Here is a 17,180-nt window from a genome sequence, read left to right on the forward strand (position 1 = left end):
TTTATTCACAGAATTTTCATTAGAAGGAACTTGACTCATTCTATGGATGAGCACACTTCCTACAGAGTTGTTATGGATAGAATTATGTCCTTCAAAAATACATGTTGTGAATCTTAATCTCTATGCCTGTGGTTATAACCCCATTTGAGAATGGGTTGTCTTTGTTATGTTAACAAGGCAGGATTAATGTGGGTATATCCTGAGTCAATCTCATTTGATACATAAAGAGATTAAACAAGCAAGCAAAAGCAGAGATGGGGAAAAGAGGTGCTAAGCTACATGATGATCTCCCAGGAGTAGAAGCTCAGAAGAAACAAGGACGTTCCTCCACGGCTGACACAGACAGAAAGTCTTCTCCTAGAGCTGGCACCCTGAATTTGGACTTCTAGTCTCCTAAACTGTAAGAAAATAAATTTGTTTGTTAAAGCCACCCATTTACAGTATTCCTATTATAGCAGCACCAGATAATAAAAACAGAATTTGGTACCGGGAGTGGGGTGCTACTCTAACAGATACCTAAAACATGAAAGTGGTTTTGGAATTGGGTAATGGGCAGAGGCTGGCAGAGTTTTCGGGTGCCTTTTTTTTTTTTTAATATCAAAAGCCTAGATTGCCTTGAAGAGACTGTTGGTAGAATTATGGACGTCAAAGGCAATTCTGGTGACAGCTCAGAAGGAAATCAGGAGAGGTACAGAGAAAGTCTCTATCATCTTAGAGAATACATATGACACCAGCAACAGAATGCTGCAAGAAATATGGACGTTAACTGTGCTTCTGGTGAGGCCTTAAAAGAAAATGATGAACATGTGACTGGACAAAGGAGGAGGGGCGATGCTTTTTATGGATTGGCAAAGAACTTGTCTGAATTATGTTCGAAGGTCTGGTGGAAGGTAGAACATGTAACTGATGAACTTGGATATCTGGCTGAGGAGATTTCTAAGCTAGGTCTAAAGGGGCCGTGTGGTTTCTCTTTGCCACTTATAGTAAAATGTGAGAGGAAAGAGAGAGACTTAAAAATGAACTGTGCAAAATGAAAACAGAACTTAAAGATTTGGAAAATTCTTTTGTACAAACTAAAGACACACATCCTAGAATCTTCACCAGGAACATGGCTATGCAATCTTTTGTTAAACAGATTAAGCCTGTGGCTGATACCAAACCAAACCCAGTGGCGTCGAGTCGATTCCGACTCATAGTGACCCTACAGGACAGGGTAGAACTGCCCCATAGAGTTTCCAAGGAGCGCCTGGTGGATTCGAACTGCCGACCCTTTGGTTAACTTAACCACTACACCACCAGGGCTTCCCCTGTGACTGATGGATCTAACCAATTACCACAGCAGAAAACCCATCAGCTTAGACTGAAGGGAACAGAGAAAGAACAAAAGGAAAGAACGCTGTCTGTCTCTTGGAATTCCATAGGCAGAAAACTGGCCAAAAGAGCTACATCTGTTGTCCTCCAAGAAAAGGACCATCCCCAAAGCAACTTGGAGATCAGCAGAACTATTGGAAGGGGGAAGCAGGGCTTTCTCAGTTTCAAAGATTGGGGCCACGGTCTTCTGAATCTCAAAGGGTGGGGCCACAGCCTCCTAAGTATCAAAGGGTCAGATCTTCATTGACTTGGTTATGGAGTCTGGGACTGCTATTAAGGTGTGCCAGGGGGATGGGGCTGCTACCCAAAGCTGAGGGAGTGGGGCTGCCATGCCCAAGGGGCAGAAGAATGGGGCTGAGGTTGCCACTCAGATGGACTAGGAGAATGGTGCCACCTAAACCAAAAGAGCAGAGCTGTCATCTCAGAGGGCCTGGAAAGTAGAGCTGAAGCCCAGGGCCGAGGGGCCTCCACCCAGAATCCAGAGGGTATGGCCAACACCAGTATTCTGGAGGGAGGGCAGGGCCATTGTCCAGATGGTCTCAGAGAACAGAGGGGTATTTTCAAGCCTTCAGAGCTAATATAAATTGTTCTGCTAGATTTTGCACTTGCTTCGTGTCCATTATTCCTTCTTTCCCAATTTCTCCCATTTGTAATGGAAATGACTACCATGTGGCTGTACCACCACTGTACTTTGGAAGCAGATAACCTGTATTCTAGATTTCACAAGTTTACAGATGAAGAGGAATTTTGCCCCAGGATAGAATATGCCTAAAGCCTCACTCATGTTTTAGATGCTTCAGAAGATAAGACTTTAGACTTAGAGCTGATTAAAGACTTTGCATTTTATATGTGGCAAGGACATGAATTTTGGGGGGCTGAGGGTGGAATGTTACAGATTGAATTATGGCCCCCCAAAATACGCGTTATAAATCCTAACCTCTATGCCTGTGGTTACAATCCCGTTTAGGAATGCATTCTTTGTTATGTTAATAAGGCAGGACTGGTGTAGTAAGTATCTCAGTCAACCTGTTTAGAGATAAAAAGGAGATTAAACAAGTGAACAGCAGCAGAGATGGGGAAAGAGAGATGCTAAGCTACGTGAACACTGCTCATGAGCAGAAGCTCCTCAAGAGGCAACAGAGAGGGAAAGCCTTCCCCTAGAGCTGGCACCCTGAATTGGGACTTCTAGCCTCTAAACTGTGTGAAAATAAATTTCGGTTTGTTAAAGCTGCTCAATTATGGTATTTCTGTTACTGCAGCACTAGATAACTAACACAAGAGTGAAAGTGCCTGGCCTAAAGTCACACTGCTAGTTAAGGGCAGAGTAGGGTCAAGAACTGAGGTCTCAAAACTCTCTGCAGAACATTACATCATACCTATGCATTTGGCTTTAAGTTTTGGAGATTTGGCTTGGATCAATATAAAGATGAAGGCTTAAAAACTTTCTGATATGCTCTTACTAGCAGCTATGAATCATTAAACGTACAGAAAATAAGAACTTACAGGAGGCCTTCTATTCTAAAAAACAGATATGATAAAGGCGTTAAACTTACTCTGCTTGCCCCTCAGGGCTATAATATGTATGTTTGACTTCAGCTACCCAAAACCTAATTCTCCACCCAAATCCACAAGTTCCACCAAATGTTACCAAATGCCAATAGAGAAACACTATCTAGTTTACATCAGTCACATGTTCTATAGATAAGTACAAGTTTTTTTCATGTCTACTTGCAAACTACGAGCTGAAATTTTTTAATTGCCCTAAGATTTAGTGTGTGGCTGCAACAATGGGCTCAAACATAGCAACGTCTGTGAGGATAGTGCAGGACTGGGCTGTGTTTCTCTCTTGCACATAGGGTCGCTGTAAGTCGGAAGCAACTCGAGGACATCTAACAAGATTTAGCTTACCTTTAAAAACTGTTTATTTGATCCTTAAACCCTTTATAACATCTGCTCAGTTAATTTAAAGAAAAACAAATTTTACCTACACTGATAGCTGTACTACTCTGCACGATACCAAGATCGAGGATTCAAAGATATGGTAACAACCCAAGGTCCTTCATCTGAAGTCGCTCTTTCAGTGGTGAAAAATACAGATTCCGAGGGACAGCCAAGCGATAAAAGACTGAGGCTCTCCAAAGATAATATTCAGAATCTCCACCCCCGCCTTATCTTTGCATCTGAGTTTCGTCCTCTGGAAGCAACACCCCTTACCCCCCAACCACCACCACCTCCGAGGGAATCCTGGCCGCCCGAGCACCTGCAGCCGCCTGCCCGCAGGATGGGAGCCCGGGGGAACTTGCCACTGCCGGCCCTTCTGGACACGGCGCCCACTCCCACTTCCCGAGGCTGGCGGCCAAAGGCTCGATCCCGCCGGGAAACTGCCCTTCGGCGGCCGGCCCACCTCGGGACGCGGCGGGAAGCAAGGACCGCGGCGTTACCTGAAGGACCACGTCGTTGGGCAGCTGCGCGGCCCGGAACAGCTCCAGCACCCGCCCGTTGGCGGCCACCTTCTTGGTGCTCTCGATGTCGCAGTAGGAGAAGAGATCCGAGTAGTATTTCTGCTCCGCATCGCTCAGCGTTAAGCCTTCCATCTTCGCCTCCGGCTCACGGCCGCCCCGCCCCGCCCCGCATGCAGCACTCGGGCCCCGACCTCAAGACCCCGGGGTGGCTGGGGCTGCGCGCGGCCTCGCAGCCCGGCCTCCTCCTCGGCCCCCGGAGCTGCTGTGCGCCCCAGCCCTGGCCTCGCGCGCGTCGGTGCGCCGGAGCAGCAGGGCCCGGAGGTCGCGAGGAGGGGGCCTGACTGGGCTCGGCACGCCGCCGCCTGCGAGGGCCCGCTCAGCACGGGCTCGGCGCGGCGCGCGGCTCCGGCTCTGCGGCTGCGGGTTGGGCGCGAGGAAGGAGGCGGTGGCCGCGGCGACGCGGGGCACAGGCCGACTCTGCCACCGCCCCCGCCCCGGGTTCGAGTCTCCCCAGCTCCCTGCCGCTGCCCCCCGGACTTCCCGCTTCGGCTTCCCCTTCCGTCCACGCCCCTGGAGCGGCAGCACTTCCCGGAAAGTTGTGGGGTTTCGAGTCTAAAGTTTCGGGGGCTCTGGGCTGAGGGCAGCCGCCGCTCCGCCTTCCTCCTCCGCCATTTACTGCGCCCCGGCCCGGCCCCCTACGCGCCCGCACCGACACTGACAGCGGCGGCCGCGCTCCAGACCCGGATGTGAGGCCGGTAGGAGAGAGCGCGAGAGGGAGAAAGAAACACCCACCGGGTTGGCTCGGCCACTCCCGGGAGAGGGAACCCGCAGCGCCCTCTGGTGGCCGGAGCCCCGCGACGGGATGGCCAGTCGCCTTCAGCGCTGGCTAGATGAGCTGGGACCCCCAGTATGCCAGGAGGGGGAGGAACAGCGTGCAGCTCATTGAGAGCAAGAGAACTTAGATACGGATTGTAGTTTGGATTGTTTCGAAGCTTCTGGCACTAAGCGCTTAAAAAATATTTGAAAGGGGGAACACTTCAGGTTATTAGCGTTATCTCTGTACATTTTTGATGTCAGGTGCTACTGAGGATAAACTTAATATTTGTCTGCCCTGAAAGCCCATGAACATCCATCTGGGAACCTTCTTCACGTAAACACAAGCACTGAGACTTAACACTCTCTTGTCTCCATCCATGTTTACCTGGGAAACAAAATTTGCTGAATAGAAGAAACAACTGGCAAAGTTTTCCTCTCCGTCCAAGGTTATTCTGGTCGCTAGAAAGGTAATAATATACATTTATACCAACTCTACAAACCCATCTGGGTCCTGGATGGACCACAGGGGCTCCCCCACCTCTAATTTCCAGCACTTTGAAATACAGGGTTACAGCTGTTCTAACCTGTACTAACCTGAGAGAAGGAGTCTTAAGATACCTTAAATAGAATATCTTAACAAGAGTTTAACAAGCAAAGATGTCACTTTGAGCACTAAGATACACGTGACCCAAGCCATGGTATTTTCAATTGACTCATATGCTACAAAAGTGGGACGATGAATAAGGAAGACCGAAGAAGAACTGATGCCTTTAAATTATGGTGTTGGCAAAGAATACTGAATATACCATGGACTGCCAGAAGAAGAACAAGTCTGTCTTGGAAGAAATACAGCCAGTGTGCTCCTTAGAAGCAAGGATGGAGAGACTACGTCTCACATACTTTGGACCTGTTATCAGGAGGGACCAGTCCCTGAAGAAGGACATCAGCCTTGGTAAAGTAGAGGGTCAGCAAAAAAAGAGGAAGATCCTGGACAAAATGGATTGACACAGTGGCTACAACAATGGGCTCAAACATAGCAACGATTGTGAGGATGACGCAGGACCGGGCAGTGTTTTGTTCTGTTGTATGCAGGATCGTTATGAGTTGAAACCAGTTTGACGACACCTAAAAACAACAACAAGAATTTATGCTTAGCAAATAAGTAATATTTCAAAGACAGCAGCTAAGACAGAATTATAGAGCTTTCCAGTTTTGTTTTTTATTTTATATCTTCTAGAGATGTTTTGTTCTCAGAGTGCTGAATGTATAAATGGCTCATGTTAGGTGCTGTAGAGCCAGTTCCAACTCATAATGACCCTATGTAGGACAGAAAGAAACACTGCTTGGTCCTGCACCATCGTCACAATTGTTGTTATGCTGGAGCCCATCGTTGCAGACCCTTGCTTATAATAGGAGGAAGTTATTACAGGTTCACAATCTTTTATCTGTAATCCCCAAATTCCAAGGGCACTGAAAAAAAAATCAAAGTTTTCTTGTAACTGTAGCAGCAAAACCTGCTCTGACTTGAACTCATTTGGAGGCAAAATCTTAAAAAAAAACTCACATGAGGCTATTTATAGTCTTTATGTATGTCGTGTAGTGTCAATATTTATTCATTTTACTATAGGTCCTTGTGGGGATATTACATTATACATAGCCATAGGCGCCATGGAGCCCTGGTGACATACTGGTTAAGAGCTCAGCTGCTAACCAAAAAGTCGGCAGTTTGAATCCAACAGCCACTCCTTGGAAACCCTATGGGGAAGTCCTTCTCTGTCCTATAGGGTGGCTATGAGCCAGAATCACCTCGCCAGCAATGGGTAAAATAAATAAAAGGTACTGGTTATGTTCTGCTTAATTCATACGCACTGAGAAAGACATGAAGCAAGACATGGGATCTGATCTCAAAGTATAACTGAAGCTATGCAAATGATAATAATAACGCAGAAAACTTTCAATTTGTCACAGCAACGCCTCACATATGCTTATCAGGCCCCAGCCCAAGGTGATCAGAGCCCCACAGATGGCCAGTCTTGCAAAGGTGCAAATGGGAAGAGCATAACGGGATAGGGATTGGCTCATAATTGTATTCAGCATCTTTTCTCTGCTGTCTTTCCTAGGACTTGCAGCTCATTTCTGCCCCCCAAAAACCCGTTGCCGTCAAGTCAATTCCAAATGATAGCAACTATACAGGACAGCCTTCAGTATGATTACACCTCAACATAAAGAAAACAAAAATTCTCACAACTGGACCAGTAAACAACATCATAATAAACAGAGAAAAGATTGAGGTTGTCAAGGATTTCGTTTTATTTGGATCCATAATCAACACCCATGAAAGCAGCAGTCAAGAAATCAAAAGACTCATTGCATTGAACAAATCAGCTGTAAGGGATCTCTCTAAAGCATTAAAAAGCAAAGATGTCACCTTGAGGACTAAGGTGAACCTGCCCCAAGCCATGGTATTTTCATTCGCCTCATATGGATGCAAAAACTGGACAATGGATAAGGAAGACCGAAGAAGAATTGATGCCTTTGAATTGTGGTGTTGGCGAAGAATATTGAATATACCATGGATTGCCAAAAGAACAAACAAATCTGTCTTGGAAGGAGTATAACCAGAATGCTCCTTAGAAGCAAGGATGGTGAGACTGTCTCACGTACTTTGCACATGTAGTCAGGAGGGATCAGTCCCTGGAGAAGGACATCATGCTTGGTAAAGCAGAGGCTCAGCGAAAAAGAGCAAGACCCTCAATGAGATGGATTGACACAGTGGCTGTAACAATGGGCTTGAGCATAGCAACAGTTGTGAGGATGGTGTAGGACTGGGCAGTGTTTTGTTCTGCTGTGCATAGGGTTGCTATGAGTTGGAACCAACTCCACTGCACCTAAGAACAACCTATAATTACCCAAAATAATTATAGGATTGCTTCACTTACAAGTTGAGGGATTCTGAAATTTTCTTCTCAGTTCATAATGTGCTGTTCTTTTACTTGTGCGTCTTCCATTCTTCAAATAAACCTAATTATAACCTGGAAACCCTGGTGGCATAGGGGTTAAGTGCTGTAGCTGCTAACCAAAGGGTCAACAGTTCAAATCCACCAGGTGCTCCTTGGAAACTCTATGGGGCAAATACAGAAAATCCCAACGTGCTGAGAACAGAAACTGCCACTGGCCCCAGAATCAGGTAAGAATACTTAAAGGTAATTAATTAATTGTTTGAGACTAATCATGAGAGATAGACTCCTGGAGGCCCAGCTCTAGGGAGGGTCAGGTCCCCACACCTTCATGAGTTTTACCTCCAAGAGCCCCACCTGACTGTGAAGATCAGAGAAAAGTCCACTCTTGTTTCTGAAAGGGGAAAGGGAAAAGTAACCATTTGGAAACACAAGAAAAAGTGTTCTTCTTAACAAAGGCTTACCCTCAAGAGAAACTATTTTAGCAAAGGCAAACTAAAGGGCCTCTATGAGTCACAATGGCTCTATAGCACCTAACAACAACAACAACAACTGAAGTGGGGGAAGGAAAATACCCAACTGCAGCCCTCCCTAGCCTTCACTGAGGGAAATGGGAAATACTCAACTCCATTCTTCTTTGGGCTTCCTATCTCACTCACGTTGTTAAGTGCCAAGCTGATTTAGACTCATAGTGACTCCATGTGACAGAACAGAACTGCCCATAAAGGTGAAAAAATACAAAAAGCTGAGAATCACTTGTGAATATCACATTCCAGGGTCACAGGGTCACTAAAAGACTGAGACCTAATAAGATCATGGAATGCTTCCCCTCAATCACATCTATCCAAACCAAACTGTTGCCATCGAGTTGATTTAAACTCATAGCAACTGTATAGGACAGAATAGAACCGTTCCATAGGGCTTCCAATGTGTAAATCGTTATGGAAGCAGACTGCCACATCTTTCTCCAGTGGAGCAGCTGGTGGTTTTGAACTGCTGACCTTACGGTTATAGTGACCGAGCCCCTAACCACTGCACCACCAGGGCTCCTATAATCATATCAATACCAAAACCAAACCAAACCCATTGCCATCGAGTTGATTCCAACTCATAGTGACCCTATAGGACAGGGAATTGCCCCGTAGGGTTTCCAAGGAGTGGCTGGTGGATTCTAACTGGTGACCTTTTGGTTAGCAGCCTAACTCTTAACCACTACCCCACCAGGGTTTCCAATCACATCAATTAAAAAACTTGTTGCCATCGAGTCAATTCCGACTCAGAGCAACCCTACAGGACAGAGTGGAACTGCCCCATAGAGTTTCCAAGGAGCACCTGGTGGATTTGAACTGCTGATATTTTGGTTAACAGCAATAGCACTTCACCACCACGCCACCAAGGTTTCCAATCACATCAACAGGGCTCCTATAACAAGAGGAGATTATAATGGAAGAGAACTACAAGGCTCAGATCCTATTTAAGGAGTCTCTCTTTTTTTTTTTTTTTTTAGGGAAACCCAAAGATAACAAGGGAGACAAAAACAAGAACAGGTTTCAGGGTTACTGTATTAGTTTCCTTTTGCTGCTGTAACAAGTTATTACAAACTTAGTGGCTTTTAAGAGCATACATTTATTATAGCTCTGGAAATCAAAAGTCTAAGTGTGTTCACAAGACTACATTGCTTCTGGAGGCTGTAGGTGACAACCTGTTTCCTAGCATTTTGAGCTTCTAGAGGCTGCTTATATACCTAGGTTTATGATCTTGCACTAATCAGGTCCATGATTCCTTTGTCCCATCTCCTTTTTTGACTCTGTAGTCACATCACCTTCCCTTTCTCTTATAAATGTCCTCATGATTACATTAAAGGAACCCTGGTAGTGCAGTGGTTAAAGCGCTTGGTTGTTAAACAAAAGGTCAGTGGTTTGAACTCACAAGCAGCTCCATGGCAGAAAGATGTGGTAGCCTGCTTCTTTAAAGATTACAGCCTTGGAAATGCTATGGGCAGTTCTACTCTGTCCTATCAGGTCACTGTGAGTCAAAATCAACTTGAGGGCAATGGGTTTCTTTTGTTTTATGATTATGTTAGGAACACCTGGATACACCAGGATGATTACCCATCTCAATATCCTTAATTAATAACACCTGCAAAGTCCCTTTTTTCATATAAGTTAACATTTTCAAAATATCTGGGTACTATTTCAAGAGGTGGCATATGATCAGGAACCGATGGTACTGAAGAAGTCCAAGCTGCTCTGAAGGCATTGGCAAAAAATAAGGCTCCAGGAATTGATGGAATATCAACTGAGATGTTTCAACAAACAGATGCAGCACTGGAGGTGCTCACTCGTCTATGTCAAGAAATATGGAAGACAGCTTCCTGGCCAACTGACTGGAAGAGATCCATATTTATGCCTATTCCCAAGAAAGGTGATCCAACTGAATGTGGAAATTATAGAACAATATCAATTAATATAACATGTAAGCAAAATTTAGCTAAAGGTCAAAAATGGCTGCAGCAGTATATCAGCAGAGAACGGCCAGAAATTCAGACCAGTTTCAGAAGAGGACGTGGAACCAGGGATATCATTGCTGATATCAGATGGATCCTGGCTGAAAGCAGAGAATACCAGAAGGATGTTTACCTGTGTTTTATTGACTATGCAAAGGCATTCGACTGTGTGGATCCTAACAAACTATAGATAACACTGGGAAGAATGGGAATTCCAGAACACTTAATTGTGCTCATGAGGAACCTTTACATAGATCAAGAGGCAGTTGTTCAGACAGAACAAGGGGATACTGATTGGTTTAAAGTCAGGAAAGGTGTGCATCAGGGTTGTATTCTTTCACCATGCCTATTTAATCTGTATGCTGAGCAAATAATCCGAGAAGCTGTATTATATGAAGAAGAACGGGGCATCAGGATTGGAGGAAGACTCATTAACAACCTGCGTTATGCAGATGACAGAACCTTGCTTGCTGAAAGTGAAGAGGACCTGAAGCACTTACTGATGAAGATCAAAGACCACAGCCTTCAGTATGGATTACACCTTAACATAAAGAAAACAAAAATCCTCACAACTGGACCAATGAGCAACATCATGATAAACGGAGAAAAGATTGAAGTTGTCAAGAATTTCATTTTACTTGGATCCACAATCAACAGCCATGGAAGCAGCAGTCAAGAAATCAAAAGCCACATTGCATTGGGCAAATCTGCTGCAAAGGACCTCTTCAAAGTGTTGAAGAGCAGAGATGTTACCTTGAAGACTAAGGTGCGCCTGACCCAAGCCATGGTATTTTCAATCGCATCATACGCATGTGAAAGCTGGGCAATGAATAAGGAAGACTGAAGAAGAGTTGACGCCTTTGAATTGTGGTGTTGGTGAAGAATATTGAATGTACCATGGACTGCCAGAAGAATGAACAAATCTGTCTTGGAAGAAGTACAACCAGAATGCTCCTTAGAAGCAAGGATGGCGAAACTGTGTCTTACACACTTTGGACATGTTGTCAGGAGGGATCAGTCCCTCGAGAAGGACATCATGCTTGGGAGAGTACAGGGTCAGCGGAAAAGAGGAAGACCCTTAACGAGGTGGATTGACACAGTGGCTGCGACAATGACTCAAGCATAACAACGATTATAAGGATGGCTCAGGACCGGGCAGTGTTTCGTTGTTTTGTGCATAGGGTCGCTATGAGGGGGAACCGACTCAAAGGCACCTAACAACAACAACAACAGGATGTGAACATCTTTGGGGAGGGGTATTACTATGGGCTATACGAAGAAGAAGTGGCAACAGGATTGGAGGAAGACTCACTACGATCATTAATATTGTTTGTCAACTTGCTGGGCTATGATTCTCAGTGGTTTGGCAGTTATTATGTAGTTTGGCAGTAGCATAATGATGTAATTGCTTTCACGGTGGGATCTGATATAATGTGATCACCTCCATGATGGGGTCTGCTGTGCATAGACAATCAGTTGAAAGAGAGTTTCCTTGGGTATGTGACCTGCATCCAATATAGATGGACTTTCTGACAGGGCTCACAGGCATTTTCTCACTCTGGATCCTGCAGAGTGGCTCTTATTCATCTGACTACCAATTCTTGGGACTTGAACTAGCAGCTTACCTGCTGACCTTGGGATTCATTGGCCTCTGAAGTCTGTGACCCAGAGACCTGTTGTCTGACCTGCTGATGTTGGGTTTGCCAGCTCCTGCAGCTACATGAGTCAGAAAAGCCCACAGCCAGACCCACAGACTTGGGCCTTTCGAGCCCCTGCAAACACATGAGCCGTTTCTTTGATAAAAATCTCCCTCTCTCTATCTGTATAATATGCAGACGTTTGCAGTGAAGAAGTTAGTGGTCTTGCAAAATTCTATCACATGATCTCTGGCATCATTTCTATTACCAAGGCCATATTTTCCAGCTACCTATCCTTCCTTTGTTTCAAACTTTTGCATTCCAATCTCCAGTAATTATCAATGCATCCTGATTGCATGTTTGATCAATTTCAGACTGCAGAAGTTGATAACAATCTTCAGTTTCTTCATTTTTGGCCTTAGTGGTTGGTGCATAAATTTGAATAATAGTCGTATTTACTGGTCTTCATTATAGGCACGTGGATAGTATCCTATCACTGACAGCGTTGTACTTCAAGATAGACATTGAAATCTTTTTTTGATGATGAATGCAGGGAGGATCAAGTTGTCATTCCCGGCGTAGTAGATTATATGATTGTCTTATTCAAATTGGCCAATACCAGCCCACTTCAGCTCACTAATTCCTAGGATATTGATGTTTATGTGTTACATTTCATTTTTGATGATTTCTAATTTTCCTAGATTCGTACTTTGTACATTCCAGGTTCTGATTATTAATGAATGATTGCAGCTGTTTCTTTTCATTTCGAGTCGTGCCACAACAGCAAATGAAGGTTCCGAAAGCATGACTCCATCCACGTCATTAAGGTTGACTCTACTCTGAGGAGGCAGCTCTTCCCCGGTTGTCTATTGAGTGCCTTCCAACTTGGAGGCCCATCTTCTGGCACTATACCAGACAATGTTTTGCTGCTTTTCATAAGGTTTTCACTGGCTAATTCTTTTCACAAGTAGAAAGCTGGGTGCTTCTCCCTACTCTTAGTCTGGAAGCTCAGCTGAAACCTGTCCGCCGCATATGACCGTATTGGTATCTGAATACTGGTGCCATAGCTTCTAGCATCACAGCAACACGCAGGCCCCCACAGTGTGACAAACTGACAGACTTCTTCATTGCAAATACCTTTTTTCACCAACATGAATGGAGACTATACACATGGACCTTGCCAGGTGGAACGCATAGGAATCGAACTGACTACATCTTTGGAAAGAGATGATAGAAAAGCTCAATATCATCAGTCAGAACAAGGCCAGGGGCTGACTGTGGAATAGACCATCAATTGCTCTTATGCAATTCAAGTTGAAACTGAAGAAAATTAGAACAAGTCCATGAGAGCCAAAGTATGATCTTGAATATATCCCACCTGAATTTAGAGACCATCTCAAGAATAGATTTGACACATTGAACACTAATGATCAAAGACCGGATGAGTTGTGGAATGACATCAAGGACACCATACACTGAAGGCATTGGCAAAAAACAAGGCTCCAGGAATTGACAGAATACCAATTGAAATATTTCAACAAATGGATGCAGCACTGGAAGTGCTCACTTGTCTATGCCAAGAAATTTGGAAGACAGGTACCTGGTCAACCGACTGGAAGAGATCCATATTTATGCCTATTCTCAAGAAAGGTGATTCAGCCAAAAGCAGAAATTATCAAACAATATCATTAATATCACATGCGAGCAAAACTTGCTGAAGATCATTCAAAAGTGGCTGCAGCAGTATATCGGCAGGGAATTGCCAGAAATTCAGGCTGGATTCAGAAGAGGATGTGGAACTGGGGATATCATTGCTGATGTCAGATGGATCCTGGCTGAAAGCAGAAAATACCAGAAGGAGGTTTACCTGTGTTTTATTGACTATGCAAAGGCATTCGACTGTGTGGATCATAACAAATTATGGATAACAGTGCGAAGAATGGGAATTCCAGAACACTTGTGTTCATGAGGAATCTGTACGTAGATCAAGAGGCAGTTGTTCAGACAGAACAAGCGGATACTGTGAGGTTTAAAGTCCAGGAAGTTGTGCATCAGGGTTGTATCCTTTCACCATACCTGTTCAATCTGTGGCAAGATTCAAAATGAAAAGAAACAGCTGCAAATATCCGTTAATAATTAGAACATGAAATGTACGAAGTATGAACCTAGGAGAATTGGAAGTCATTAAAAATGAAATGGAATGGATAAAGATTGATATCTTAGGCATTTGTGAGCTGAAATGGACTGATACTGGTCATTTTGAATCAGACAATCATACGGTCTACAATACTAGGAATGAAAAAATGAAGAGGAATGGTGCTGCATTCATCATCAAAAAGAACATTTTGAAATCTATCCTGAAGTACAACGCTGTCAGTGGTAGGATAATATCTGTATGCCTACGAGGAAGACCAGTTAATATGACTATCACTCAAATTTATGAACCAATCACTAATGCTAGAGATGAAGAGATTGAAGATTTTTACTAATTTCTGCTATTTGAAATTGATTAAACATGCGATCAAGATGCGTTGATAATTACAGCTGGTTGGAATGTAACAGTTGGAAACAAAGAAGATTCTGTATTTGGAAAATATGGCTTTGGTGTTAGAAGCAATGCTGGAGATTGCATGATAGAATTTTGCAAGAGCAAAGATTTATTCTTTGGAAATACCTTTCTTGAACAACATAAACAATGAGTATACACATGGACCTCGCCAGTGGAACACACAATAATCGAATCGACTATATCTGTGAAAGAGATGATGGAGAAGCTCAATATCATCAGTCAGAACAAGGCCAGGGACTAACTTAGGAAACAATCATCCATTGCTCATATGCAAGTTCAAGCTGATGCTGAAGAAAATTAAAACAAGTTCACAATAGCCAAAGTATGACCTAGTGTACATCCCACCTAAATTTAGAGACCATCACAGCAATAGATTTGAAGACCAGAAGAGTTGTGGGATGAGATCAAGGACGTCATACTTGAAGAAAGCAAAAGCTATTAAAAAGAAAAGAAAGAAAACATCAAAATGGATGTCAGAAAAGACCCTGAAACTTGATCTTGAATGTAGAGTAGCTAAAGCGAATGGCAGAAATGATGAAGTAAAAGAGCTAAAGAGAAGATTTCAAAGGGTAGCTCGAGAAGACAAAGTAAAATGCTATAATGAAATGTGCAAAGACTGGGAGTTAGTAAAACCAAAAGGGAAGAACATGCTTGGCATTTCTCAAGTTGAAAGAACTGAAGGAAAAATTCAACCCTTGAGTTGCAATATTGAAGGATTCTATGGGAAAAATATTGAATGATGCAGGAAGCATCAAAATAAGATGAATACACAGAGTCACTGTCTCAAAAAGAATTGGTCAATGTTCAACCATATCACGAGGAAGGATATGATCAAGAACCAATAGTACTGAAGAAAGAAGTCTAAGCTGCTCTGAAGTCTTTGGTGAAAAGCAAGGAATTGACAGAATTGACAGAATACCAATTGAGATGTTTCAACAAATGGATGGAGCACTGGAAGTGCTCACTCATCTATGCTAAAAAATTTGCAAGACAGCTACACAGCCAACTGACTGGAAGAGATACATGTTAGTGCCCATTCCAAAGAAAGGTAATCCAACAGAATGTGGAAATTATCAAACAATATCATTAATATCACATGCAAGTAAAATTTTGCTGAAGATAATCCAAAAACAGTTGCAGCAGTACATCAACAGGGAACTGCCAGAAATTCAAGCCAGATTCTGAAGAGGACGTGGAACAAGGGCTATCATTGCTGATGTCAGGTGGATCTTGGCTGAAAGCAGAGACTAGCAGAAAGATGTTGACCTGTGTTTTATTGACTATGCAAAGGCATTGGACTGTGTGGATCATACCAAATTATGGATAACATTGGGAAGGTTGGGAATTCCAGAACACTTAATTGCGCTCATGAGGAATCTGTATACAGACCAAGAGGTAGTCATTCAAGCAGAACAATGGGATACTGCGTGATTTAAAAACCAGGAAATGTGTTTGAGGGTCGTATCCTTTCACCATACTTATTCAATCTGTATTCTGAGCAAATAATCTGAGAAGCTGGGCTACATGAAGAAGAACAGGGCATCAGGATTAGAAGAAGACTCATTAACAGCCTTCATTATGCAGATGATACAATCTTGCTTGCTGGAAGTGAAGAGGACTTGAAGTACTTACTGATGAAGATCAACAACCACAGGCTTCATTATGGGTTGTACCTCAATGTAAAGAAAACAAAACTCCTCCCAATGGGATCAATAAGCAACATCATGATAAGCAGAGAAAAGACTGAAGTTGTGAAGGATTTCATTTTGCTTGGATCCATAATCAACAGAAGCAGCAGTCAAGAAACCAAACAACGTATTGCAGTGGGCAAATCTGCTGAAAAAGACCTCTTTAAAGTATTATAAAGCCAAGTTGTCACCTTGGGGTCTAAGACGTGCCTGACCCAAGCCATGGTATTTTCAATTGCCTCATATGCATGAGAAAGCTAGACAATGAATAAGGAAGACCAATGAAGAATTGATGCATTTAAATTATGGCGTTGGCAAAGAATATGCCATGGACTGCCGAAAGATTGAACAAATCTGTCTGGAAACAAGTACGGCCAGAATGGACATTAGAAGTGAGAATGACGAGACTTTGTCTCACGTGCTCTGGACATGTTATCCAAAGGGCCCAGTCCCTGGAGAAGGACATCATGCCTGGTAGAGGGTTATTAAAAAAAGAGGAAGAGCCTGGATGAGATGTATTGACACAGCAGCTGCAACAATGGGCTCAAACAGAGCAATGATTGTGAGGATGGCACAGGACCAGGAAGTGTTTTGTTTTTGTTGTGCATAGGGTTGCTATGAGTTGGAACCGACTTGACGCCATCTAACAACAATAACAATAGTCTCGTAATGTCCAGCTGTTCAATGGGAATAGTGTACACCATGGACTTACTCAGATTTCCTTCCATATATGGGTCAGAATTCTCAGACGCTAGGCTGTCTGAGAATATTGTGCATGGCTGGCAGGAAACTCTTAGATGTTTTTCTCTTCATCTGTTCTCGTGGCGTAGTGGTTAAGTGCTATGGCTGCTAACCAAAGGGTCGGCAGTTCAAATCCGCCAGGAGCTCCTTGGAAACTCTATGGGGCAGTTCTAGTCTGTCCTATAGGGTCGCTATGAGTCGGAATCGACTCGATGGCACTGGGTGGGTTCTCCTATTCTACTCTGATATTCATATCTGTACAGCCATTTTCTTCCTCACTGGTTTTATCTTTCATACTAAATATAAAAATTTGAATGATATCCTTTTTCATATACTCCCCTTGAATGAGTTAGTGATTGTATCATCAAGCCACAGCTGCTGCCGGAAACACCAGCTGACTCAGAGCAAGAAAGGGCAAAATATCCTGGCTGTA

The 17,180-nt window shown here is 43.6% G+C and overlaps 1 protein-coding gene across 6 annotated transcripts in view; it reads right to left on the reverse strand.

Moving 5' to 3' along the window:
- REPS1 (RALBP1 associated Eps domain containing 1) overlaps positions 1–4,305 on the reverse strand; it is an 82,902-nt gene extending 78,597 nt beyond the window's left edge. For all 6 annotated transcript variants that reach the window (XM_049902277.1, XM_049902295.1, XM_049902286.1 and 3 more), the window contains exon 1: positions 3,813–4,305. In XM_049902277.1, coding sequence (XP_049758234.1) covers positions 3,813–3,965 — 153 coding nt within the window. In that variant the 5' untranslated portion in view covers positions 3,966–4,305. The remainder of the gene's footprint in view (positions 1–3,812) is intronic.
- Positions 4,306–17,180: the final 12,875 nt, after the last annotated feature.

This window comes from Elephas maximus, chromosome 1 (assembly GCF_024166365.1).
Source record: "Elephas maximus indicus isolate mEleMax1 chromosome 1, mEleMax1 primary haplotype, whole genome shotgun sequence".
NCBI lineage: Eukaryota > Metazoa > Chordata > Mammalia > Proboscidea > Elephantidae > Elephas > Elephas maximus.